The 27,945-nt window shown below is 51.1% G+C and overlaps 1 protein-coding gene across 2 annotated transcripts; it reads right to left on the bottom strand.

Moving 5' to 3' along the window:
- Positions 1 to 27,855, bottom strand: CDK12 (cyclin dependent kinase 12). 2 transcript variants are annotated; one of them, XM_039565612.1, is made up of 14 exons: positions 26,626 to 27,855; positions 19,735 to 20,613; positions 16,271 to 16,447; positions 15,144 to 15,283; positions 14,433 to 14,603; positions 13,507 to 13,696; positions 12,976 to 13,032; positions 12,371 to 12,472; positions 11,018 to 11,095; positions 10,189 to 10,305; positions 9,410 to 9,541; positions 8,060 to 8,274; positions 5,639 to 6,079; positions 1 to 3,426 (listed from the first exon to the last, which is right to left on the bottom strand). In XM_039565612.1, the coding sequence occupies exons 1-14, from the start codon at positions 27,660 to 27,662 to the stop codon at positions 2,735 to 2,737; spliced, it is 4,428 nt and encodes a 1,475-aa protein (XP_039421546.1). In that variant the 5' UTR covers positions 27,663 to 27,855; the 3' UTR covers positions 1 to 2,734. The 2 variants fall into 2 exon arrangements, with proteins under 2 accessions (XP_039421546.1, XP_039421547.1); XM_039565613.1 differs by lacking the exon at positions 1 to 3,426 and adding an exon at positions 4,357 to 4,856 and having other exon boundaries at positions 26,626 to 27,852.
- Between the last annotated feature and the right edge of the window lie 90 nt (positions 27,856 to 27,945).

Below are 27,945 nucleotides of genomic sequence, written 5' to 3'. Positions count from 1 at the left end.
TCCATTTTTATAAACTGAAAAGAAAAAAATTTTAATATATTACAAAATATCTGTACAGAGACAAAGGTACAACCGAAAAAAGGCGCGCTCGGTCTCCAAAGGAAACTCGGGAGAGGTACAGTAAGAGTCTGACCAGAGGCTTCTCTGCTGGGAACTGCTACAGCGGGAGAGTTTGGGATCGAACCCAGAGCCAGGATGTGGGGAAGGAGGGGGGAGCTGCCCTCACCCCCATGTCTGTAACTGCACCGGCTTCAATCCTTCCAAATGCACAAATCCCACCCAACTCTGTGAATCCTTTTGTCTTCTTTGTGCAGAGCGTTGGAAAAAAGGTAACATTTAAAATAAAATTTAAAAAAACGGGAGGGAAATAAAAGAATGAGAGGTGCTGGAAGCCAGGAATGGCCCCACAGCCCCCCAGGACCTGGCCAGGCTGGGCCCCCCCAGGCCCCGTGTGCCCCCCTGACCCTGGCAGGGATTGAAAGGCTCGTGCTGGGACCAGTTAGGAAAAGCCACTGGGAGTGGAATAACAGGTCCCTCCCCCGAGTGGTTGGGGCTGGGAGAAGGGAATGGCAGAACCACCTTCCACAGGAGCGCCGAGGGCCCGTGGGGACAGCTGGCAGCTGCCACCGGCCACGCTGGAGCAGGGAACAGATGCCTGGAGTGCCCATCCCTGGCTGGAGTGGGACAGGAGCCCCCGCAGCCACTGCCGGGCCCTCGGCCCCTTCCCAGCCCTGCTGGAAGAGATGGAGCAGTGCTGGAGCGGCCTCGGGGAAACCCAGCTGGGAGAGACCACCCTAAACTGGGACCGAGGACCCCTAAACTGGGACCGAGGACCCCTAAACTGGGCCCCAAAGCCGGGATAACACCGGCACGAGGAGCGGGAGGTCGAGGACAGCTCGTTCCCGGCAGCGTTCCTGGGAATGTGCCAGTTTGGAAAGACAATAAATAGGCATCGGCTTCCTAAGAGGATTCAGCACAGGAATGAGACTTTTTTCCTTCCAAAGCGGATGGGATTGGGAAGAAAAAGAACAGCAGCAGCAGCAGCTCCATGGCAGCCCGGAGCTGGTGCTGGGAAAAGGGAAAATAGGGAAATTAAACCTCTCTGAAGCCCCTCAGTGGGTTCAGTGCACTATGTGTCTCACAGAACTTCTCTTTTTATCTCTCTGCACATCAGGCATGAAACTAAGCTAAAAAAAAAAAACCAACAAAACCACAAAAACAACAACAAACAAACCAACAAAAAAAAAAATCCCAAATCCGACAAATTTCCAGTGGGAATTCTGCGAACAGCATCGCTCCTCAGTGCTGGGAGCTGCTGGTCCCTGCACATCACCAGCAAATAAAAGTAAAAAATATATTTATATATTTAATTTCTCTCCCTTCCTTCCTCCCACGGCAAAGCTGGGTAAGGCAGGATCTCCCCAGGTGGAGAAGCATCACCTAATTCAGGTGCATTTATTTAAATTTATCTCTCTGTATAAAAAGAAATTAAATCCTGTTAGTAGCAAGAAGGTCTCTTGGCCCACCCCAAAATTCCCCTCCCCTTTAACACTCCAGAACTGTCGGCTCCAAAATTAAGTGTTTTCCATAGGAAAGGCCTACTCGGGGGGAAAAAAAAAAAAGCTGATAAATAGGTACCTTTGTTTTATTCATCTCTTTTTAAGTCTCATTGAAATGAACAGCGCAAGGGTCTGTGGGAGGAGAAAATCCATCGTAAATACTTCCTTGACAACACCAAAAATAGAAATATGCTCATGGAAATGACACAGGAACACCTGGAAAACCTCAAAGGGCTGAGATGCGAGCGACCTCGGCAGGATAGGCAGCACCAGCCCAGGATTCCGGGGACAAATCACTCCCATCTGGTGGCAAATCCCACCAGATGTTGGGATTTTTGTTTCCGTTTTTTAAATTCTTTAAGTGTTCTGGAAGTTACAAATGACAGAAATCCCTGTTTTTTCAGGGAGGTGTTCTCCTCGGCTCTTAGGAAAAAAAAAAAAAATTAAACAAAAGACCAAAATAAAATTTAAAAAAAGACAATTCCCGCTGCAAAGTTACTGCAGGAGGGATGCAACACCCAGAGACCCTTCCCAAAAATCAACGTGCTAAGGCTGCTGTCACAGCAGACAGGACTGGCCCCAGAGCAGAGGGAAAACGGATGCTTCATGGAAAGAAAGCAACATCGGATAAATCAAACACAACCAGTGTCACATCCCAGGTCCCCACTGCTGGGATAACCCATCCAGGTGCCTCTGCATCAATAAATTCCCCTTTTAATTTGTTTTTTCCTTTTTTTTTTTTTTTTTCTTTCTTATGGAAATGGGGAAAACAAACAAAACAACAACAAAAAAACCGCTTTGGGAAGCAGCCTCTCCCCAGCCCTCCCTGACCCGCCAGCAAACTCTGGTGCCCAGCTTGGGGAAACAGCATTTTAATTCCTTCTTCCTTCCATTCCTACCTTTCCATCAATCCCTCCCTCTCCTGGCTCAGTTCTCCTGCGGGATTTGGATTATTTTTGTCACTAACCAAGCACGGGAGGCCAGTGGGGACCCTCTGGCAGCTCCCGAGCGAGGGAGGGATGCACGGGGAGCTCTGCAGCAGCTGAAATGCGGACAAGACCTTGCTCTGGCCAAAAAAAATTGGGAAAAAAAAAAAAAAAGAAGAAAAAAATTGAAAAAAAAAATCAAGTCCTGTGGCTAAAGGAGGAGAGAGGCAAGGGGGGATCCCGGGAATCTCAGTAGGGAACCCCCCGGCCCCGGCCCCCCCGCGGAGGCACTCTGCCAGGCCCTCGGAATGTCTTCCCGTAGGAAGAAGGCGCCTGGGTTGGGGCACCCCAGCTGTGACCTGTTCCTGCCCCACTGGAACCGGCTGTTCCCGGTCCCAACTCGCCGTAACTCTGGATTTTGGCCTCTGGATGTACCAGCGCGTTGTTGTTGCTCCCCTCGGATTTGGCGAAGGATTGCCCGAGCGAGTGGATGGTGACGGGGACTCTGGCGAAGCGCAGGTCCTGGTCCCCCGGGAACTGCATGGAGCCCGTGCCCTGGTAGTTGCTGCTCTCCCCGAGGTGGCTCACGGAGCCCAAGAAGGTCCTGCTTTTCCCCAGGGGTTGGGCAGAAGGTTCTAGCAGAGTCTGGCCCGGATTCAGCTCCTCGGCACCGAATCCCCCCTCGGAGCTGTTGGTGCTGTAAGTCCTGGAGGGGTGGGAGCGGCCGTAGTCCGGGGCTCGAGGGGCCGGGGGCTCCTGCGTGGCGTGGCCGAGCGGCTCCGGGTCCGGCTGGGAAAGGAGCTGGAGCAGCGCAGCCGTCACGGCCGGGTTCAACTCCTGGGCTGCGCCGGAGAGATCCCCTTCGGGCACAGGAGGAGGCGGCGGCGGTCCGGGGGGCTCGGGGGGTCTCTTCTCTGGTGGGACAATGCCAGGAGGACACGCTGTGGAAGGGTGACTTCTTTTAAACACCGTTTCAAACAGACACAAAGACATTTCTAAGCAAACCAAACCAATCCCTGCCGAGGCCGCCCGGAGCTCTGGGATGCTCTGGGAAGAGGCGGAGGGAGAGTTTTTAACGCTGGCTGGGAGATCAACGTTCATTAACAATGGTCATTAACGCTTTCGCCCCGGCCCCGCGCACCCAACTCGGCGGCAACAGCTGTCCTAACACCTGGGCACCCGTGTGGGGAATTCCTGCTCCCGGATCAAAGGCTAATGCCGAGCAGGAGGCAGATGTGGAGCCACACGCCAGCCCACACACCCCCCGGTGCCACAGGGACGCGGTGCCGCCCGGCTCCAGCTCCGCAGGCGGCTCACGGAGCGTGGCCGGGATGTGCTGGGTTAGACAAACACAAACCCAGCCGCACAGGTGCCAGCTCCTGACTGCCCCACGGCACCCCGAGGTGCCCCCAGCCACCACCCCCAGCCTTGCCCACAGAGTCCAAAACAATCTCGCCCCCCGAATATTTTCACGAGCGTACAGACTGTCCTGAGCACCAGAAAAGCCTTCTGCTTCCTCCCCCCTGCCCCTTCACCCCTGATTCCCTCCCGAATCAGGATTTGCTTCCCTCCTGGAAGGACAAAGCTCCATGACGCCCGGCCCCCCCTGCTGTGTCCCAGCCTGTGAGGCCCAGCTGGGAGGTGGGAGAGGGAGCAGAGCACAGACCCTCCCCTAAGGCAGTGCCACGGCTATAGGTGACACCACAGGTGACACCACGACCCCTGCTCCACTCCCAAAACCAGCCCTGCCTCCTCTGGAGCAACACACCTGAGCTGCCTCCTCTCCCTCACCCACAGGGGAAGGAATTACTGGCGATGGCAGAGCCCACGGACACCTTGTTGGAATCAGATCCTCAAATCATTGGCAAAACTGGTTATTAAAAAGGTCAAACTTTATTGTGAAAACCAGTAGTCTTCCAGGACCACCCCTCCACCCGTATCCGTCAGTCCACTTTGAAAACTAGATTGTATTGAAATCCAGAAAAATAAAACAACAACGAAAAAAAAAAAAAAAACCAACAATCTTCAGGTAAATTTGTAAAGCCAAGCTGATCTGGGGGACAGCAAATCATTCCAAAGAATTATCAACAGAGAACAACGGCATCAAATTCCATCTGCTCTACAGTAACCTAGTTATCTTCCAGGACTAGGGCAACAACAACGAAAAAAAAAAAAAAAAGAGGAGAAAAAAAAAAGAAAAAAAAAGCACGATCACAACTGGCTCGTGGTGGGCGGGTGTTGAAGGCACGAGAACACAGCACGTTCAGCTACATTGCAGGAGGTGGGATCGGGCCAAAACAGGCTCCCCGGAGAGTCTGAGACATACTCAGGAGGCGCTTCTACAATTTGGTGAGGTCGTCACAGGCTGTTGCTAATAAATTCAAAAAATCAACAGAAACAACAAAAAAAAAAAAGACATGGAGACATTTACACTCACCTTTGGAAAGGAAATCCGAGAGCTCACTGACACAAGCAGGGTTTTTTTTTAACTCTCTCTATAAGAAGCAGCAGTTTGGTTCAGCTTCAGGAGCTGCTGAGCTTCAAGGCTCAAAAACCAGCGCCGGGTAGAACCAGGCACTTGTGGATGCCCAGGTTTTACCTACACAGCTGCCACTATCCCTCCCTTCAGCACTCACCGCTATTATTTCAGCTCTTGAAAATCATCTCTGCAGGTTTATTTATTTTTAGATTTATTTTTGTTTGTTTCAAGAGGGCAAGGAGGGGATGGTGAAAAAGAGCTGGGAAAAAAAATGCAGAGATACAGCAGCATCCTGTGTAAAAAAACCTCCCGGGACGAGCAAACTGATTGCTGGGGGGTTTGGGGAAGAACCGACCCTCCGATCATTTTTGGGCAAACCCCAAAACCTCTGGCCCACTCACAGTGGAGCACTCATGGATTTTAGGGTAAGTATTTGCCTGTTTTGGCTGTTTGCAGCTGTTCCAACCTCCTGAGCAGTCCAGCACTTACCGCAGGGAGGGGTTCGGGGTCTTTCCTCCTGAGGTCCGACCACATCCTACCCCCTTCCCTCCTCCCATCCACTCCCCCGCTGCCTCTCTCCCACAAACACTCCCAAGGTCTCATTCCTGGCTGCAGCTCAACCAGCAGCACTCTCTGGGATCCTCTCACTGCTCACGTCAGGTGTGTTTATTTACCTGTGCTCTCCTCGGGATGCCTCGTCGGGGTTTTCCTGGGCCCCCGCTGCTCGCTGCTCTTCTCCCCGTTGCTCTCCTCCAGGGTTATCCCAGGCTCCTGGCTCTTCATGAGCTGACTCAGCAGAACGGCCAGCATGTTCTGCATGTCTCCCTGAGCGCTGGCTGCGTCCGGAGTCTCCTGCTCCTCCGGCACCTCCGCAGGCGGCTCCTCTATGGCTTCCTCTGCCGCTGCTGCCGGGGGCTCGTGGTGCTGCGCCGTGGCCTCGGTCAGGGCCGTGATGGACTGGTTGAGAGCCTCCAGCTGCTGCTGCATCTCGGGGTTGGAGTGGACGTTGAGCAGCTGGGCCATCTGCGGCACGCTCAGGTCGGTCTGGCTCTGCAGCAGGTTCAGGAGCACGGCCAGCTCGCTCTGGTTCAGCTGCTGGGTGATGTCGCCCAGGCCTGCGGAACACACGGGGAGCACCACCGGGGAGGTGAGGTTTGGCATCCTGGCACTGCAGGTGGCAAAGAACAGCCCTTCCCCATGTCCCACAGCCATGATCCACATCCCACAGCAATAAATACCCCTTCTCCACATCCTATAGCCACAGATCCACATCTGACAGCAAGGGGCATCCCTTCCCCATGCCCCACAGCCATGATCCACACCCCACAGCCAGGAACACCCCTTCTGCATGTCCCACAGAACTGAACACCCCTGTCCCATGGCCCACAGCAAGAAACATCCCTTCTCCATGTCCCCACAGCAAGGAACACCCCTTTTCCATGTCCCACAGCACTGAACATCCTGTCTTCACACCCCGTAGCACTGAATGCCCCTTTTCCACATCCCATAGCCAAAATTGCACATCCCACAGCACTGAAGACCCCTTGTTGATGTCCCACAGCACTTGAACCCCCCCTTGTCCATGTCCCTGGGCTGGGGGAAGGCAGGGATGCTCTGCGAGGAGGATTTCGGGATGCGGTGCCGGCATTCCCAGCCCCCGCTCTGGCAGCACGGCAGCAGCACCCCGTGGTACTGCACACACACTGCACCCACAGAGCTGCTGCTGCTGCTGCTGCACTGCCCCCAAACCTCCCCAAAACCACGGCACACGAGGCTGCTGCTCAGAATCACCTCAGCCAAGCCAAACTGCCCCATTCCCGGGATTGGGAAGTGGGGGCATTCCCAAGGATACCAGGCTATGGCGGGGGGTGGTGAAGGGGCACAACGGCAACTAAAGCCCCGAGCCCACAGCAGGGCAATCATAGCTCGGCCCCTCCCGAGGTCCCCACAGATCCAGATCATCCCCTCCTGCACTGGGAAGGTTTCCCAGGATGGAGCTGAGCTGCTCTTTGGGATGGAGGAAAGGCGTATTCCCTGACGCAGCACAAGGAATTAGGTCAGGCAGAAGGCAATTCCTTGCTGGGAGCTGGCCTGGGATCACAGGACTCTGTCCTGACCTGCAAGGATCCAGGTTATCCTAAAATACATCCTGGGAGTGGCATCACCTCCCTTCACAGCCCAAGTGACAAGTGACAAGGGTGTCCCTTCACACTGACAGTGATGCTGGAACTTTTTGGGAATAAGGGTGCAAGGGTTTGGTTTCAGCAGCTTAAAATGGAGCTTCTCTTGCTGGTAGGCAACGGAGAATGGGACATTCTTTTCCCAGCTGTTTGTTAATCCAAGCACCACCTTTTGTCCATCTGCCATGTTTCACTGAACACATGGATTGTGCATTCCCTGGAGCAAGAACTGTCTTCCTCGTTACTTGTCAGCACAGCATCGGACACAAAGGAAGCCTTAGCCCATATCTGGGTTTTTGTAAGGCTTCTACAGAAGAAGCAGGGCAGCTTTGTGTAAATCCACATTCCTCCCCTCCGACTATTTTCTAGACACAGGGGGGTTGGTCACTGCTTGGAACAGTGCACAAGGCCAGGTCCTGCCATTCTGGATGACCTTTTCTGCAACAAAGTGCAAGAATGTACACTTTTGCCCACCAGCCTGATACTTCCCACACCTAATCTTCATATAATTTATCAACGAGATCAAACTTCAGCTCATTTGCACATCCTGGACGTGGCTCCACCTTCCAGCCTATGATTCCTATGATTTGTTCCTCCACTGGCTGAAGTGACTCAATGACTCCTTTCATCATCGAGCCTCTTTTAGAACTAATAACACAGCTCAGAACAAATTCACAGGCAGCTCATCAGTGACTTCTGAAGACCAGACAGAACCTTCTGCGTCTTCACAGCAGAGAGAGGAGGAGAGAAAAAAAAAAAAAAGAAGAAAAGGAATGAGGACAGGAAGAGCCTGGAATGCCCTTTCTGCAGAATTAGAGGTGAAAGAACCAGACTGGCTTAAAAGCAGACACAAACCTCCCACACCCAGGGAGGGAACACACCGGGAGCCTTTTCCAGACCCAGGTGGGCACTGACCTACTGCATCTGCAGCGCCAGGCTCTGCTTTGAGCTGGGCAGGCTGGGGGGGCACAGGACTGCTGTTGTTTTTCACAGTGTCTGTGCTTGTAACAGAGGTAGTTTCTTTCCGAGAAACTTTTGATACCGGAGGCTCCTCCACGGCCATCCCGCTCTGCCGCTGCCGCCGGCGCTTCTTGCTCCACAGCTCGTGGCAATCCTGCCAGTGGGGGAGGCTGCAAGAGAGCAACGAGTGAAAAACATGGCAGGGAAACCAAGGGAATCCTCAAAACCCACAGGGAGCTCTCAGCACAGATGGTGTTGCACGTAGAAGCTGTGGCTGCCCCATCCCTGGAAGTGTCCTAGGCCAGGTTGGACGGGGTTTGGAGTAATCTGGGACAGTGGGAGGTGTCCCTGTCCATGGCATGGGTGGCACTGGATGAGCTTTAAGGTCCCTTCCCACCCAAACCATGCCATGATGCAACTTTATAGATCCATGTAATGCTGCTGCTCTTTTACAGACGGAGAAGTGGACTCAGGAAGGGATATTGGGAAGAAATTCCTCCCCTGTGAGGGTGAGGAGGCCCTGGCACAGGCTGCCCAGAGAAGCTGTGGCTGTCCCTGGATCCCTGGCAGTGTCCAAAGCCAGGCTGGAGCAATCTGGGATAGTGGAAGGTGCCCCTGCCTCTGTCAGGAGTGGGACTGGATGAGCTTTAACATTCCTTCCAACCAAACCATCCTGGGGTTCCATGATCCCTGCCTGCAGCCAGACGATCACAGGAAGGGGCAAAACCTAGAGCCAGGAAAGGCAGCATAAAAATCATTCACTTTGCACTGGGATCTCATCCCTGAGCTCACTGGGATCTCACTGCAGGCCACACAAAACCAGTGACAGCACCAAGTTCTGGGAGTCTGGGAGCTTTAGGAAAGGCCCTGCCTTGAAGAATTCTGAAGGAAACAGGGATGTCAAAAGCTGTGGCTCCACTTGCACACAAACCAGTCTGAGTTTTATCATCTGCTAGATTGGAGTGGGAGAAAACTGAGTGATACTGCTTGGCCCTTGCAGTCAATTAACACACGGCCCTAACAAGGCCTGAGCAGTTCTCCATGGCAGTCAGGGATATGCTACACCTACTCTTGCACTTCTTCTACTGGAGCTTTAGAGCATCTCACAAACATTAAACTGGGCTTTATAAACCCAGCCTGCTATCAGGCAGAAAACCAACAGCACAGGAAAAGCCATTTGCTCAACCACATGACCAAATAGAAGGGCAGAGTCAAGAGAAGAACCCAGAAATCCTGGTTTTGACTGAAAAAAACACCTTATCTCCTTCCCAAAGCTCACAGTGGGGGATGGCAGCTGGGACTTACTCTGGAGGTGCCATTTTGCTGAGGTCAACGTCCTTCAGGAAGTCACTGTGCAGGGCCTGCTCTGCTGTGCAGCGCTTGCCGGGGTCCAGCGTCAGCATGTGGTCCAGCAGGTCTAGGGCAGACGAGGGAATGCTGTGGGGAGAGTGGGAAACATGGATGAGTTCACGGAAAACATGTGGAGAAGCTCAGTGTCAGAGAAGAACTTCAGGCTTAAGAGGAATCCACACAGCCAGAGGTCACTGCTCATGATGCAGCAGCTCAAAGGCATCAGCAGGGCAGGCATCAGCTGTGGGGAGTGGCTGCAGCTGTGCCTGGGAGGTTTAGGCTGAGTTTTGGGAAAGGTTTTTTCTCCAGAGGGGGCTGGGGCACTGAACAGGCTCCCCAGGGAATGGGCACAGCCCTGAGGCTGCCAGAACTCCAGGAGCGCTGGGACACCGCTCACAAGAGACAGGGTGGGATTTTGGGGTGTCTGTGCAGGACCAGGAGTTGGACTGGCTGATCCCTGTGGGTCCCTTCCAGCTGAGGACATTCCATAATATTCCACTCTGTATTTTGCCATTTATGAGAAGCACCTCTGCCACAACTCCCACAAGATTATCCCAAACCAGACCCTTCTCCAGAGAACATCCCCCTGAAGTCAGGCAGCGCCCGGCACCCTGAGGATGCCACACTTCCAGGAGAGCTCCCAGTGCAGTCCCCAGCCCCAGGGAACCTCTCTGAAGGTGGATGAGGTGTTTAGAGAGGGGACAGGGAGCCCATCCCAGCCCATCTCGACTCACAAGGAGAACTCCTCGCGCAGGCGCCGCCGGTATTGCTTCTTGGGCTTCATAGTGTTGAAGTAGGGCAGCTTGATGACATCTGGCCACACGGCTGGGCAGGGGCTCCCACAGAGCCGGCTGGGGAGCAGGGAAGCACAGTCAGCCAGGTGGAATCCAGCCAGGAGGAGCAGAGCCACCAAGCCCAGGGAAAACACCTTCCTAAGCAACCCGCTGCAGGAATAACCCAGGTCTGGGCATGGCTCAGATGAGGTGTTAAAAAAGGAGGTATCAGGAAGAGGGAAATGCTGAGCTTGATTGATAAGCTGAACCTTATAAAGCATCCAACACAATGGAATTTTATTCTTCTTACTACAAATTTAAAAATGTTAATGTTTCTTACTTTAAAACTTTCCAAACTCACTAAATTTTATTATTTTTACAATAAGGGCGGTGAGGCCCCGGCACAGAGAAGCTGTGGACTTGACATCCCTGGAAGTGTCCTAGGCCAGGTTGGACAGGGCTTGGAGCAACCTGGGATAAGGGAAGGTGTCCCTGCCCATGGCTTTAAGGTCCCTTCCATCCCAAACCATTCCAGGATTAAAACTTTCAGTGTGAGAAGTAATTCAGGTTCGTGAGTTTTGGACTCAGCAAACAACAAGGTTTACTGAGGGTACATAAATCAGCAACCACACACCTGACATAGGTGTGGACACCTGACCATTCCCATTTGCATTCCCAGCCCTATTTTGCAGGCAGGTTAGAGAACAAGGGCTCTTCTAACTCGCTGCCTGTGTGCACGAGCACCTCCTGCAGCACCTCCCCTCACGGACATGCGTGTGCAAAGCTTTACCTGATTAATTCAAGCTGAGCCAGTTCCAGATTGGCTTGAAAAATAGGCTTCTTTGTAAACAGTTCCCCGAGGATACAGCTGGAAGGAGGAAAAGCAAGAGGTCACGACAGCAAACCCTGGGGATGAGCGTCTGAACACGGCAGCGTTTGTGCTCGGGAGCAGCTTTGCCTGAGGAGAGTGATTTGCATCAGGGCTTGTAGTGACAAACTGACCTGTGTGTACTGGAGTCCCCAGCCCTGGGCTCCTGGGAATCACCTCCCTGCAAGTGCCTGGTTGATGCAGGAAGCCCCTGACACGTTAACTCTTTGCAGGGAGGGGAGGATGTGTCAATGTGACAAAGAGCCAGAGCTCTCATTTCCTCCAGGTTGAGCTTTTGTTTGGATTTTCAACTTCCCTCTGCTGGCCCAAGCCATGCCTAGCTGCCCGTGGCTGTCACGGCCAGCAGAGGAGCTGGATTTGTGCACACAGAGCTCTTGTACAGCTGGGAGGGAAAGAGGGAAGAGAGGAAGCACCTCTGACTCCTGCAGTCCTCAAAATCTCTCCTTAACCCACCAGGAATCAGTGCCAGGAGTAGCTGGAGGGATGCAGGCACCTGTCTGGAATGGGAATAACCCCATGCATGTGGAACAGGAACTGAGCAGCAACTGGGCCTCCTCACAGTCAGTAATTATGATTAATTACTGGTTTTACCAACCTCTGTTTGTGTTATAAATCCTGCTGAAGTTCAGCTGGGAATATCCCAGTGGGAAGTGCATGCTCTAGGGAATCCAGCCTCAGTTCTGACAGCTGAATCCTCCAGTCTCTGCTTCTGAATCACTCAGAAAAATGTTCCACCTTTGTGGCTGAACTGCCCAGACTCCTGTTCCCCAGGCTTCCTATACTACTGAAACTTCCTGAAACCTGAAATCTCTACTTAAAAATGTTTTAGCTGAAAAAAAATAACAAATCAGTGGCAAACAGCAACTTAAAGATTTTAGAGAAAAATTCTCTAAAAAACACATTGAAGGAGTGAACAGCACAGGGCAAATGTGTTACCCCTCCAGGGCTGTGTCACCCCTCTTGATCTCAAGGGTACATCAATATCAGGTTGGTTTGCACTTTAAATAGTGAAAATTTTATTTTTTACCCTTTCTCATTTCAAAACCAAGGAAAACCTCATTCTAGGAGTTTTTACTAATTGGTTTGAATGAGGTGACACACCCCTATCCCTCACAGAAGTATTCCTGTCTCATCCTAACACTTTGCGTGGCTGGGACAGATCCAGCTGTGAGAATTGGCACAAACTGGGGAACAGCTCCCAGGGGAATGCTCAGGAGCTGGTTCCAGAGCCAGGGAAGGCACAGCAGGACTCACCCACAGCTCCACACGTCGATGGCAGGGGTGTAACGCTCCTCCCCGAGCAGCAGTTCTGGGGGTCGGTACCACAACGTGATGACTTTGTTGGTGTAGGGACGGCTGCAAAGCAAAAAAAAAACCACCAATAAAACCAATAAAAACTCATCCCAAGAGCCACAAAACCCTGGAAAACTGCTCTTTTTTACTTCCCAGCTGCAGTTACACCTGTCAGTGGCAGCAGGGGGGTTTCAAGCGTCTGCACTTCCAGAGCTACCAGAGGAGTTAAAAACAGCTGAGGAGGTACCGTGGATTTTCCAGGAATCAGGACTTGTAGACTGAAAATCCCTGACCCTCAGCAGGCTGCCATCACTGAATAGTGACTGACCTCAGAGCAAAACCTGCTCCAGGGCAGGTCAAAGGCAAGTAGAGAAGAAGTTTTGGCTCCTCATGAGCTGCTTTTCTAAGGAAAAGTTATTAATACCAGCCAGGAGTGTGTTTGTCCAACAGCTGGAGCTGGATGATACCACTGGGAATCATTTGTGAGGACTTCCAAGTGAGGGATTATGTGGATACTAAGAAGAAAGAAGCTCATCCCACCCAGGTAAGCCCCTTCCCCTCCTCACCTCTCCTCTGAGCTGTAGAGTCGTGCGAGCCCAAAATCTGCAAGTTTGATCTGCCCACTGAAAGACAAAAAAAACCCCCAGCCCTTGGTTTAAATCCCAGAATTATAGAATGTACTGAGCTGTAAGGATCCCATCAGAACCCAACTCCTACTTAAACCCCAGTTAAAGGGTGAGGAAACCCCCGTGCAGCAGAAAAGCCTCACAAAGCCACATGTGCAGGAATTACTGCTCGATATGCCAGGCTCAATTCTCCACTTGTGACAGAATGCTTCAAAGAAATCCAAAGGAAAAAAAGAAAAAAAAAAAGCACCAATAATTCAGTGTCACCTGCATCACAAACCCTTCTCAACAGGCCAATGTTCCACAGAATTTTTTTAGGTGGATATCCAGACATTTAATTGTAAATATGGACAAGATTCTTCCCACAGCTCCTGCCCCTGAGCAGACTCAAGGTGAGGACAGCACTGGGTGCTCTCAGCTGAACCCAGGGAGAGCACGAGGAAAAGAGAAGTGGATCCACTGCCAGGTTACCTGTTGTTCAGTAAGATGTTGGAGCACTTGATGTCTCGATGCAGGAAATTCTTTTTGTGACAGTAATCCAGCCCCTCCATTAACTGTTTCATGAAAGACTTGATATGGTCCTCTGAGAAATGTACCAAGCCAGATTCTAGCAGCCCCATTAGGTCATGGTCCATGTACTCAAACACAAGGTAAAAGGCACCTGGGATAATAAACAGAGAAACGGTTGGAAACAAAAGGAGAGACACAAAAAAAAGGAGGAATGAAAGGAGATTCAGTTGTTCAAAGTCTCTTTTGTGCATTATTCTGCTGGAGTTGGTTTTTTTTTTGACACAGTCCTGTGCTGTTTCAGGCTTACTGGGCATCCTTTTCTCTCAAGGGGTAAAAAAGCCCCAAAACAACAAAGTAGCCCCACCAGGCTGATATCTGAAATTAAATATGCACTCAAAATAAATTCCTTTGAAGTTCTGGCCATGTTTACCTACATGCTTTGGTTATTTTCTTTCAAGAGAATTTGTTGAAGAGATCACTGCCATGCATGGTTTGAACTTGCGTTTGGGTTGCTCCCTTCTCTCTCCTGGAAGGGAAGGTTCCAAACAAGAGCCAGTGGGATGCTAAAACTGTCTTGTTCCACAGTGACTGAGGACAAAAGGCTTTTCACATTATTAGTAAGTTTGTTGCCACTCATCAGTGTTAGAAGTGACCCTGTAAAGGCTTTTTTTTTTTTAAAGACTGCTTTTCCACGATTCTGCAGGAATGCAATCATCCTTTGATCAACTCAAACTGGAATCTGTCCTTTGAGGTGAGGCCAGATCCAGATCTAACCCTGTAGGAGGAACACAAAGAAGCAGATCTACCCCAGAGCTGAGTTTTAAACTAAACCAAGGGGTTGCATCACATCTGTGGTGAATGGAAACCAGCCCTGCAGCCAACTCTACCTTTGTCCTTCTTGAAATCCAGTGCATCTTGTTTGTCCGTGACGATCTCCTTCATGTTGACGACACTGCGGTGGATGAGCTGCCGCAGGATTTTGATCTCCCGGATGGCCGTGATGGGGAATCCTTCCTTCTCATTGTCCAGGCGCACCTTCTTCAGAGCCACCAGCTCACCTGCCAGGCCACAGCGGGGTCACAGCCTGCTCACCTCGCTGCCCTGCACTCCCAGGGAAGTTGGGAGCAGCCCCAAGCACAGAAAACGCCAACCAAGGGACAGCACAGGCAGCTTTAGTTTCCTCCCTGCTCGTTTTAGTTCAATTGCTCTGCTTGGAGTGCTCACACGACACCTGTGCTTTCCCTAACCTGCTCCAGCAGAAAGGGGGAACAGAAGCTGACCCTGGAATTTCCCAAGCTCTGCTGCAATAAAGCCTGACAATTTAAAAAGCAGGGGTTCAGCTGGTACCTCTGAGCGGGTGTCAAACCACACCCCAGGGCACAGGATCTCACCAGCAGAGCAGGAACCAGGGCACTAAACTTAGGATTCCACAGCTCCTGCTCTTCTGCCCCTTTTGGAAAACACCTGATGGAAGTGCTTATCCCAGGGCTGGTGTCACTTCTCGTTCTGCAGTTATTTGTCACTGTGGAGCTGCAGTGGCAGGGAGCTGAGCACAGCCACAAAGCCTTGAAGTGGAATTTACCTGGAGCCATCCTCACCTGTGTCCTTGTCCTTGGCTTTGTACACCTGCCCGTACGTCCCTTCTCCGATTATCCCGATGATGTCGAACTTGTCCACACAACGCTTGCCCCAGTCGCTTTCCGTCTGTCTCCTCTCCCCATACCGAGGACAACAGATTCTGCAGGAGGGAAGAGCTCTGTGAGACACCTGAGGGCTCCAGCCCAGTGGCATCCCACAAAAAAAACTACCTGCACCAACGTGTTCGTCCCTAAAAGCCAAAAGCGAAGCTCAGGCACGTTGGCTTTGCACTCCAAGAATTGGAATGTTCAGTTGAATGTGTTTTGCTGTGTAATCCCAATACAGGCACTGCTGAACAGGAATATTATCCTGGGTAGCATTATCGTATTACAGCAGGACAAAAATGAATGTCTGGGATGTTTTGCAGGATGCTGGACATTTGATTTTCATTTAAGACACTCTGTACAAAACATCAGGGGATTTTGCTCCTTCAACAGCTGCCTAAATTTGTTATCAGGGCCAGTCCTCTATGCCTTGAACACAGAACCCCAGAATGGTTTGGGTTGGAAGGGACATGAAATACAATCCAATCCCACCCCCTGCATGGGCAGGGAGACCTTCCACTATCCCAGGTTGCTCCAAGCCCCGTCCAACCTGGCCTCGGACACTTCCAAGGGGGATCCAGGGGCAGCCACAGCTTCCCAGGACACCCTGTGCCAGTGCAGTTCCATGGGCAACACTTCAGTCATGAAGTGCATGAAGCAAACATGGACATCTCCCATCTGAACCACCAACTTCAGAAAGCAACAAGAGCTTTATACAGAGCTGCTCATCCAGAGGTTTCTTTGGAATGTGGGCATGGCTAAACCAAAGAGAAAAGAGCTTTGGGGGTAGATGTGGCTGGAGATTGAACATGACACACTCCAGCAACTTTTACCATTAATTCTCACCTAAATGGGGCAAGCTGCCTTTAGCTGAGGGTCCAAAAGTGAAACAACCCACAGGAAACAGTCATTATACTGAATAATACAGAAATAGGAACTTGTTTTCTCTCCCGTCTCACTTCCCTCAATAAAGAGCTCTCAAACGACTTCGGGGACTTAAGAGACTCAAACATTAAAAAAAAAAAAAAAGAAGTCAGCCTTACTTTGGTCTCTTTTTGAAGGGTTGCTGAGGTGGTGTGGCTGCCTTTGGTTCCGGGGAGTCGGGAGGAGATGGGTCCCCCCCAGGGAGCTCTGGGGGGAGCGGGAGGTCCGTGAGTAAGTGTCGTGGTCTCTGCTCTCTATCTTTCTTCACAGGTTTTGGAGGAAGAATCTCTTTTGGACTAAACTCCGAAAAGTTAATACAACACAAAAGTCAGACTCAACAGCCAGGTAAACAAACAAAAAAAGCTACTGTAGGACAACACCTCTGGTTGACAATGTGAGGTTTAAGTGTTAAAATTAGCACATTGAAATATAAAATAAAACAGCCTTAAATGTACAATGTTAATACACCATGAGAGAAAAGTGTCAGAGTGGAACACATTGAATGAACACACAGGTCTGCACTAGAATTCGCTCAATTTGCACCAATCAGTATCAGTAATTCAGAGTTTCCTGTGAGGCAGCTCAGGGGATCAGCCAGCACCCACTTTCTGACCTTTACTTCCTCTATTTACTCCATTTATCACCATGAAATTAAATGTCTGACTTGGTGAGGACCACTATAAATACAGAGCAAGAGTTAAACCTTTCTCCACAAGTAACTTTTAACCTCTTAGCAAGGGCTGAAATGTAGCTTTAACTCCTGAATGCTGCTGAGGAACCAAAAGTTGATTTTTTAAATCCAATTACCAAGGGCATCAGGAGTTTGGTTTAGCCTGGCAGGAGTTGCATGAGCAGAACCTACTTTCTCTTTCATGTATTCAGCGAGGAGAATTCCTAGGTTTGGGTAGTCACGAATTCTCCGTGCTAATCTCTGCTTCACCAGGAAAAGAAAAAAATTAAGAAATCCAAACAGGCCTTCCCAGGTCTGTTTTTAGGGCAGGGAGCAGGTTTGGTGTTTGTACCATCAGGTCTAACACTTCAGAATAAATGAAGTGATGGAAGTAGGTCGTTTTCCCAATTATTTTATCAGACACTGCCTAATGTGCACGACAATCTCTTGTGAAATCTACTTAAGGAAGGAGGAAGACAAGAAACACCAGACATGGGAGAGGGGGATGGGCTGAAACTCTCCCCCCCATGGACAGCAAAATCCTTAGGAGCAGAATAATCATGTTCAAACATCTACAGAGAATCATGGAATTGTTAAGGCTGGAAAAGATGGAGTCCAACCATTCACCACTAAACCACAAAACCTTTTTCCAGAGACCCCTCAAAAACAACTCCTTCACAAGACCATGGTGGGAAGGGTGAAGGTGTGGCTGGAGAGTGAACCTGCAGTGCCCAGCCTCTCTCCCTTTTACCAAAAAATCCCCATTTTCTCGCCTTTTATCTGTTCAGTTCTCTACTTGCATATCAGCACTTGGTTCCTGTAAGTTCAGCTCCCCCAGGACACCCGGGCAGGTCACCAGGGAGAGGAAGCCAAACAGAGCCTTCAGAGCTGCCCAAGCAGAGAAAAGACCAAGAGTGAACACCACAACAAAGGCTCCTTGGAGCTCCTTTCCCCTCTCTCCCCTGAACCAGCAGGAATGGCACCCCTGGGCCAGCAGGAATGGCAGCAGCCATTGAGTGCTGCGTTCCCAGGAAGCTGCACAAGCTCCGCACCTTCGGAGCGCAGCATCGAACCAGGACAAAATTCCTACTAATTCCTCCTGAACAGCTTTTCCTCCTCTCCTGGTGAACCACCCAGGCCTAAAAGCATTGCAGAGGGTGATAATTCTGGAGAGGTTCAAGAGCCTCCAGTTGAATGAGGTGTGTTCTGTCCTTGGACACTTCAAAGCCCCATTTTCAACCCTGTGCTCACCATGGGCTCGGGGCTGGAACGTTCCCCAGGCTCAGCAAGGACAAAAGTCCAGCTCAAAGAGTTTTGCTCATAAAAACGAAGGCAGTTGGTGAAGGGTGAGATTCTGCACAGTCAGGGCCACATGGAACTGCCACCAGACTCAGCAAAACAAGCGGGACTTCTCACCCTTTTATTGGGAAAAAGTCACACAGAGCCATTTACTGAGCTCCAGCACCACCCTCATCACCCCAGCCCTGAGGTCAGGGATAAAACACTTTTACAGAGCTAAGCTACACCTGGCTGGTAAAAAAAAAAAAGAGCTCTAGGTGTAAGTGGCTGAAAAAATGAAATAGAGATTTGCAGGAGAAGTTCTGGGATTGGAAAGGAGGGAACACTGCAGCGGGATTTGCTCTGCCTGGCATTTGGGTTGGGAAAATCATCAGGCAGCTCAAAGCTCCTGCTCATCACAGAGACATTTAAACCCAGTAATGTTTGCTGAACAACATTAAACAGCTCAGGGAGGGCAACAAACACGCACCAGCCTCACTTGTAGGCTGGAGGCAGTGAGAACATTTCCCTGATTGGCATCAATACCAGAATCAACCATGAAAATCAAGTCAGTTATTCAGAACATGCAATACTTCACCACAGGGTGACTGTATCAAGTCACAACTGCGGGATAACACAATGGTCACTAAAAACATGCCTTACTTCCCAATCCCAGCACATTTTAGTGATGGTGGGAAGATTCAGGAGCTTTTAGGGAACTACAGGCTTAGCAGGTCAAGTAGAAAAAAAAAAATATATATATCATTGATGACCTTAAGTTAACAGCACTGCAACATCCTAGCAGCTAGAAAAGGAGAGAAAAAACAAATATTTGGGTTTTTTTCACTCCATTCTGGGTATTCTGTTCCTTTCTTCCCACTGAAAGAAATCCCCACAATGGGGTTTCCAAATAAGTTCATCACAGAAGCCACAACCACCCCCAGCCCAGCCAGAGCTAGTTACAGGCCAGAGCCAAGTCTGCACGTTTTGATCAGAAATGATCAGGAAATAAAGTTGAAGTAGGTGCAGTTTCGCTCATTTTTAAACTTTTTCAAACAAACAATACCCACTCCTCAAGCAATAAAGGATTGCATCAATTATTCAAGGGTTAAGACAATACTCAAGTTAAACCAATGCTGGTTTTTACACGTGGGCACGCTCTGTGTGGCTGGTGAAGCTGGAACAGAAGCAGCTCTGGTTTGTGTTCTTATATTGGAATTGTTAAGCTTTTTCCTGTTCTTTGAGTACAAGTTTCTGAGGAATTAAGCAAACAAACAACAAAAAAAGCAATTTTAAAGCGTGCAAACAGCTCCAACACAAAGAGAGGCATAATCCCACATCCACATTCCATCCCTGTAATAAACATGAGCAAGGAATGATGTGAAACCTCTCCTAAGCAGCACTAAAGCAGCAGCCAAACCTCTTTGTTTCCCACAGAGATAAGAGGCAACTACCTGCATGGCATCATGAAACTCTCCACACAAACCTGGAATGGCCCTGGGATAACACCTTTGTACCAGTGCCACAGTTGTACTCTGCAGGATAAACTCATAACTGTAAAACCAACCCCAAAAACCCCTCTTTATTCAAGGCTTTGCTCTTAAATGCAAAGGGGATGCTCTGGTGTGACCTTACCTATCCAAGTCATCTTCCCCAACTAAAATAGGGGGGAGCGGAAGCGGAGGCAAGGTGGAAGTTTTCAGGTGTGGGATAGCAGCCGTCACAGACACTTGGGTTTTTGTAGCCACCTGGACAGAGGACTGGGAGTTCACCTGAGAGGATAAAGTAGACGTCCTTGGGTGGGAAGAAGATGGCAAAGACGTTGGGGCTGAAGTAGGGACCTGAACAGGAGTCACTGGGGCCGGAGGCAAAGGCGGGACAGCGGGTGATGGAGGCAGCGGCGGCAGCGGCGGCGTGGGAGGCGGAGGGGTGGTGGTCGGCAGAGGCGGAGGAGGGGATTTGATGGCGGGGAGGGGGGGTGGAATCTCCTTCTCCACTGTGTCTGTCTCCTTTGGAGATACCAGGTCCTCTACCACTGCTACAGGCTTCGAGTCTTTCGTTCCCGTGGGTTTGGAATCCCTAACCGGAACAGGATGTTTCCTCTCCGAGTTCTCCTCTGCCTTGGATTTCGTCGTCTCCGCAGGGCCTTTAGGCTCTGCGTTCGTGTACAGTAAATTAACCGAGTCCGTGTCCGGAGGTTTCTCAGATTTAACAGTTTTGGTGACCTTTTTAGACTCTGTCCCAGCCTCCTTCAGTTCAGCCAAGCTGTTCTCCTTCCTAGCCAGGAAAACAGGGGAGCCCTTTGCCTCCTTCCCGTCCACCTTGGCCGCAGCGGCCGCCGCGGCCGCTCGCTCCTTCTTCTTCCTGCTGAGCTCTGCTCCGAGGCTGGAGTTCAGAGGGAGCCTGGTTGGGGATATGCTGGAATGGCGACTGCGGGAGCCAGACCTCTGCTTTTTGCTGTGAGATGAGTGTCTTGAATATCCAGGACTGCGGCTCCGGGACTTCACGGATTTCCTGAGGAGAGAACGGCAGGGAGAGAAATGAAACAGAGCTTCTCTCCTGCTCTGAGCTACTCACCAACAGCTGAATCCATTAGTGGTCAGCACAGAGAGTGCCCAACACCTGCCAGGAGATTCTGAAGCTACTGAAAGGAGTTTATGAGTCAATCAGGACCAGTTTTATACCATCATCATCATCCATTCTCCCTATGCCAGACTCACCATCACACTGGGAAGAGAAACGAAGGATCAAGGTTGGACAAGCCCCAAGGTAAAGAGGAGATCACAGCTCACACACACAACAGGAGACTTCAGTCCAGAGGATGAGCTGGCAGTTTAGGAATCTTTCACAGGAATTACGTGCAACTTTAAAGGAAACCATGGATAAAACACGGCTGCCCTCACGGGAATGCTGCCTCAGGGAATCGCGCACTTCAAGCTTATTTCCCACCCCCCCGGTTCTTTTAGTGCCATCAGAACTCAAATTTGCATAGTGTGATTAGGGAGAAGGAAAAATAAAACCCAGGAGTTTTAATTCTATTGGTCTTGGTCTTCCCCTACAAAAAAATGGGCTCTAAATCAGGTGTGTGTACAGAAATAATCACTGAAAATCTGTGCTGGGAGAGAAGCAAGGCAGGAAACACCTCACACCATTGGGGTTCGCACCACACGAACCTGCTCATGAGAGAGCAGAGACTGATGGGGAAACCAGATAAAAACTAAAATGGAAGTGGAAACTGGTACTTCCAATGTCCATATCAAATTCCTGATAAGCCAGAACTGTTTCCTCCACTCCAGGAGGAACTAGGATTGGGCAGGGGGAGGCAGGAGGCTTTAGTGGTGTGGTGGGCTCTGATGCCAACAGGACAATCAAAAATTTTGAGCTCAGACCCTACAAATACTGTCACAGAAAGGACACTCCGTGATTTTTTACTCAGGATACATCTAATTTGGAAAACAGAGAATTCCCTCAGAACAGTCCCACAGCAGTTATAAAACACCCCTAACAGCAGCAGTTCAAACCCAGGTGATACCGGCTCCCTTGTAACCATACCCAGAGCACAATTAACAACACCAATTAGTATTATCCCAAGACAATAAACATTTGGAAAATAAACTGGGGAACTGAGACAGCAGAAAGTTCCTGGCTCGACACCAGCAGCACCTTCCAGGAAGGGCAGCTGTGGCTGCGGGAGGTGAAGGGTCTCCCCACAGGGTGTGGGGTTCCCTCCCTACTCCAAGGATCAGCATTCCTCTCTCCCACTTGGAAGTACAACCCCAACCCTCGTGCTGACAGTGGTCAAAGAACACCAGGGCTGTAGGTAAGTCCTTACCTTTAGACTTGCAAAATAAATATACAACCAGAAGGAGAAAAAAGAGGGATCCGCAGCCACGCAGCTGTTTCCCCCCTCACCACACTGTTCTGTCATGGGAATGCTGCCTCAGGATCAGCTCTTTTTCCAAGGTTTCTGCTCAGTGAACCGATGGTCTGGGCTGCAGTTTGCCTGTCACCACCAGCTGGGAGAGCAGTTACCTTTTCAGGCCCTTTTGCAGGCTACGGAAAACATTCCTAATGAATCCTGTAGGATGTCACTTTGTAGCAACCACAAATACTTTTGGGGTTGCCATTCCCTACTGCAATTCATCCAGGATGGATTGTTCAAGATGCTGCAATACTCCCTTTCCTGCTCCCTGTCTTCCATCCTGCCCCATGATTTACCCCAACAGTTACTCCAATTCATGGAATCATGGAATGGTTTGGGTGGAAAGGGACCTCAAAGCTCATCCAGTGCCACCCCTGCCATGGGCAGGGACACCTTCCACTATCCCAAGGTGCTCCAAGCCCCGTCCAACCTGGCCTTGGGCACTGCCAGGGATCTGGGGGCAGCCACAGCTTCTCTGGGCACCCTGTGCCAGGGCCTGCCCACCCTCACAGGAATTTATTTAATCCAGCTGGATGCAGAGCAATCAAACCAGATCACTCACTATGTCCAAAGCAAACTTCCCCAAAAACCCAATTTTACCTTATTTAACAATGCTAATTCAGAAACAGCCACCAGGGACACCTGCCTGGACCAGGACAGGTGAGGCTGGGGAAGTGGTGGGATGGTCAGACCCTCTTACAGGGGCTGCACCACAGAACCAGCACTTCCGAGGGCTGGAATGACTCCGTGACCTTCCAGCAGCAAATACCCACAGTCCTCTGTCCCGCCAGGAATAAATCCACCCGTTCCCTTCCAGTCCTCTTCACTCCACAGGCACCACTCACCCGTTTTCTCTTCCCTAACAATAACCACCTACAGTCACCACACCAACAACTGCTGTTTCTGAGGCCATTTTCCAGGCTGGTGTTTACAGCTGCTTTGTCAGACCCAAAAAAAGCCCCACATCCAGAAGCCTTCCTGCTCTAACACCCCCAGGAACAACACCACTACAGCAAACCTCACCTGCCATCCTTAGACCATCAACAGCCCCAAAAACACCAACACAGCACCTGCTGAAGGGCCTTTTATCACCACATCTCTCAAAAAAACAGGCAATAAAGTACAGAAGATGCATGGGCAGGTTTTGCTTCTGGAAGAGAACCATTTCCATCCTCTGGAATGATTTTTTGTGGCTTTACCTGCAGCCACTTAATAGCACTTTTACCCTTTTCACCCTTAATTGGTGAAGCCTTGCTGTAACATTCCACACCTTACTTGCTTTGCCACGGTTATCCAAAATGGATGAGGGGCAATTCATGCCTTCCTCCTTCTGGATAAGAATGCTCTGGGATTAAAACCCACCCTGCTGTCCCTCCAGAACCGGAAAAGAGAAATAAAAGATACCAACCATGACAACTATGAATTAACAAAGTCAGAGATCATGGCTTCACCTAAAAATCCAAATTAAAAAGGATGATGTGATTTATTTTAAGTCACACAATCAGAAGATTGGGATGGCCTTTGGAGAAGGGAATGCTAGAACCTTCCATGCTGAGAAGGCCATGGTTAACAGGTGTCAGCAGAGGTGACCTGCAAAGCCCCACATCCACGTAATTCCATGTGATCCATCCAGGTTCACCCACAAATATTTCAGTATTTTACCTGCTCTAAACAACACACAGTTAAGGATAAAGCAGAGAATAGTATCTGGGAAGCCTGACTGCTCCAATTTCTCAGGAAACAACCTTTATTTCTTATTTTTGAATGCCCAGCAACTTTTCACCACGGCAAGGACCCGTGGTACAACAGCCACTGCTCCAGCACGTGCACACTCACACCTCACTACTCCATCAGCACACAGCACATCCCACCTCCAGCAAGCTGAGGGACTCTGGAATTCCATCTCCTAGTTTTAGCTGCAGTGACAACAGTTGCTACACAGAATGCCAAAGCACATCTGTTATTTTTCCCTACTGACCAAACCATCCTCGTTTCCTCCTTGCTAGGAAGCGAGTTGTTTTCCACAGCCACTGGAAATGCAAACACTCTGGATTTTCTCCAATCAGCACAGCACATGGATGCAGTTCCCTAATGCTGTGTTTTGGATGTGGAGATGAAAGACAACACAGAATGCACTGAAACACCCCCCATATTGTCAGTCAGTGGAAATAACTGAGTGTCCCAGAAAAGCCTGAAGAACGCCAGCCATGGCAGGTGTTCCCTGCCTCAGTGTGCCAGTTAAAGAGGTTTTCTCTCCCCAAAATGCTTCTGCCCCTCTGCATGAAGCACAAAAGGGATCAGTCACTGCCCAAAGTCAGCTGCCCCCTTTCACACATCTGCAGCACATCAAGGTCGGGAGGGCTCAGCCCACCCACTCCCTCAGGTGCACCCTGAGCCCCCCAGGTGAGCTCCCCTCTGGCTCCTGGACACACCTGACCACGACCCTCCCCCTTCCCAGTTCCACCTCGCAGCCTGGGAGCTCCACAAAGCAAAACTAAACACGTGAATGACAACTTACAGTTCACCTGACATATGGAAAACACATGAAATTCCCTCTGTCCCTTTACTACAATCACTGCAGGCAGATGTTTTCCAAAGGGGTTGGAATACCTCACACAGTCAGAGAATTATCTGCCCAGGAAAGAGAGAGGAGTAAGTTATCAAGCCAGAGATTCAGAGAGTTTGGTACAAGCTGAGTGCAAACAGTGAGTAACCTTTGGAACCTGTCTGGTTTGGGATCCAGCATTTAGTAGAGAGCCAAAGATATCCTTAAAAAGTAGGTCTGGAAGTTTAGGGAAGCAGCACAAAGTGCTCTGAAGTTGCTCCCATAAATCAGGGAACTGTAACTGCTGGATTTCTCAACTCAGAAGCAACCAGCCACTTACACAGAGAGGTTCTCCTGGGAAGTGGAGCAACCTGTGGGAAAACCTAGGGGGAAAAAACTCTTAGGATACCACTGCAGTTCCCAATGGCTTCTCCTTGTTTAGGGCTGGACACTTATCCAATGCCATCACCCAAGAGTTGTATCAGGGAACAGACACCTCCTACCACTGCATCCTTGCTCTCCCAAAGGATTAGTAAATAACATGTCAGAGTAGCACCACCAGGCAAAAAGGATTGAAGGGAAGGAGGAGAAAATCATCCAGGCCTATCCCTGAGAACCTCCCAGGTGTACACAGAGAAAACAGGGCAGAGGAGCAGCAGCCTGGAGGAAATTTTCACTGTAAAATCACAGTGGAATACGGAGATTTTACGTCAGAGCTTCCAGGGGGCTGAAACCAACACAGAACTCCCAGCAAGGACAAAGGCAAGTTCTCCGTGGAAGACAGCACTCTTGAAGTTCAGAGTTTTAGTAACAAAGACCAAATTCCAAAAGCCCCTTTGCTTTGGGAACTGCTGAGCTGGAGGATGCAGCACAGCAACCACGGAGCAGAGCATTCCTATGGCCATTACATTCCAGGTCACATCTGAATTGCCATGGAGCTCCAAGCAAAGCTCCACAGCATCCATGGAGACAACTGGAAACTCACTGAACATAAGCCAAAGCTAGAAAAAGAAAGGATCAACATTAGACCATGTCACAGGATGATTAATGAACACCTGAAACAAAACACACAGAGATACCTTGAAAGAATTGTTTCCTTCTGTAGCAAAGTTACTGAGTTAAAGGCAAAAAAGAGAGAAAATTAGAGTTAAGCCAAAATCCAGCTGGTTGCTCCTCGCCCTTCCAGAATGCCCAGATTTCAGAAGGGAAGGAAGAAACTCTAGTGCTGAGAAAAGTTTAGGTTGAGAGATGGGAGTTTGCACATGGTTGTCTCTAATCCAAGGGAAAAGAAAAGACAAGTCAGTTCAGACAGAGCAAAATCCACCCCAAACGAGCCCTCCTGAAAAGTGGGATCAAGTTCCCACATGCACTAAACAGATAAAGGCTTCCAGAAATAGGTGAAAACATTCCCCGTGCCTGAACTTCCCGCCAGGTAAGCGCATTAGATCCCGCTCCGGGAGCCGCGGAGCGCGGCCCTCCCCACGCAGGGGCCACTCCAGAGGTGGGTGTAACTTAATCCCAGGAGCTCATCCAGCCTCCCTCCCTGCTCAGAGCCAACATGGACGCTGCCTCCCGCCACGCACAGAGGCGTTTCCCAAAGTGTGAACTCCATTTCCAAGGGAATTGTCAAGGCCCCAACCAAAGCAACTCCACGCACATCACTCTGCAGCCAAATTCGGCACCAGTGCGGAGGAAAGGAGTCACAGAATCCCACGGTTTGGGTTGGAAAGGGTCTTTGAGACCATCCCACTCCATGCCATGGGCAGGGACACCTTTCACTAGCCCAGCTCGCTCCAAGCCCTGTCCAACCTTGGACAATTCTGGGGACGAGGCATACACAACTTCCCTGGGCAACCTGTGCCAGGCCCTCACCACCCTCACAGGGAAGAATTTTTTTCCTAATACCCCATCTAAACCACCCATTCCCCCTTATCCTGTCACTCCAAACTCTCCTAAGTAGCCTTGCCCCATCTTTCCTGGAACCCCCTTCAGGTCTCTCGCATTCCCAGCTCCATCCCAACCCCTTCCCAGCTCCCAGGGCGAGGTGGGGCACACACACCTGGCGATGGGGCTCCGGCTCACGGAGCGCTTGGAGGCGAAGGGGCTGCTGGAGCGGCGGCGGCCGTAGGGGCTCGGGGACCTCCCGCTGTAGGAGCCGCTGCCCCGCTCGTAGCTGGACGAGCGCCTCCGGCCGTAGGGGCTCACGGATCGCTGCCGCCGGCTGTAGGGGCTGGGCGAGCGGGCGTTGGACTGGTAGCCCACGGGCTCCTTGTAGGGCGGGCTGAGGGACTGCCGGCGCGAGGAGCCGCCGGGGCTCTTCCTGTAGGGATCGTAGGTGCTGGACGTGTGGGAGCGGGGCGGGCTGAGGTCGTACTCCTGGACGTAGGAGGCTCCCGAGGGGCTGTCGTCCAGTTTCGGGCTGTCCGACCATTTCCTGTGAGGGCTCCTGGATTTCCTCTTCGGGCTGTCGATGGTTTTGTAACTTTTGGGAGCATCCCTTTTCCGATGGCTTTTGCTGCGCTCTTTGTGGCTGGACTTGAGCTCCCGCTCCTTCCTGGACTTCTCCTTGTGAGCCTTGGCCGAGCGCGATTCCTTGTTGCTGCTCTTGGAGGAGAGCGCCTTGGGGTGCTCCTCGCTCTCCAGGAGCCTCTTGGAGGATCCCGATATCCTCTCCTTGGTGGACCTGCTGGAAGAATCCAGGCTCTTTTCCAACTTCCTATCTTTCTCCGCCTGTTTGCTCTTCATCAGCTCCCGGAGTCGTTTGTGCTGGTGGTGCCGGTGCTTCTGGGCCCTCTCGCTCCTCTCCGCCCTCCTCTCCTCGTTGTCCCTCCTGTCCAGCTTGAGGGCCACATCGTCCGAGAAGGTGTCCGAGTCCGAGCTGATGTCATCGTACTCCACCAGCGGCTTGATCACCGCTCCCAGGGGCGCCGCCGCTTCCTGGGCCGCCAGCGGGGACTCCTTGGAGTGCCTGGATTTGTGCCTCTTGTGCCTGGAGCCCGCCCGGTGTCTCTCCTTGCTGTTGGAGCTCCCGCTGCCCGGCTGCGAGGACCCCCCGCCGCCGTCCTTCTTGCCCCCATGTCTCTCCGGATTTGGCATTCCTCCCCCGCTGCGCTCGGGAACGGCGAGGGGGGGACTCCGCGAAACCCCCGAACTTCAAACTCCCTCCGCGCCCGCCCCTCGCACCATCCACCCCGGCCTCGGTCCTCCCTCCTACATGAGGAGCGGGGCCCGAGGCCCCGGAGGAGGCGGGAGGGACGGGGAGGGGAGGGGGGAAGGATCCGGGAGGGGAGGGGGAAGCGCCGCGGCCTCACCGCCTCATCCGAGGGGCCCAGGCCCGGCGGGCAGCGCGGCCGCGGGGGCGCCCCGGGAAGGCGGGACC

This window comes from Corvus cornix, chromosome 27 (assembly GCF_000738735.6).
Source record: "Corvus cornix cornix isolate S_Up_H32 chromosome 27, ASM73873v5, whole genome shotgun sequence".
In the NCBI taxonomy this organism is placed as follows: Eukaryota; Metazoa; Chordata; class Aves; order Passeriformes; family Corvidae; genus Corvus; species Corvus cornix.
Note: the sequence above shows the minus strand (reverse complement) of the source record. Positions and strands in the feature narration are given on the sequence as shown.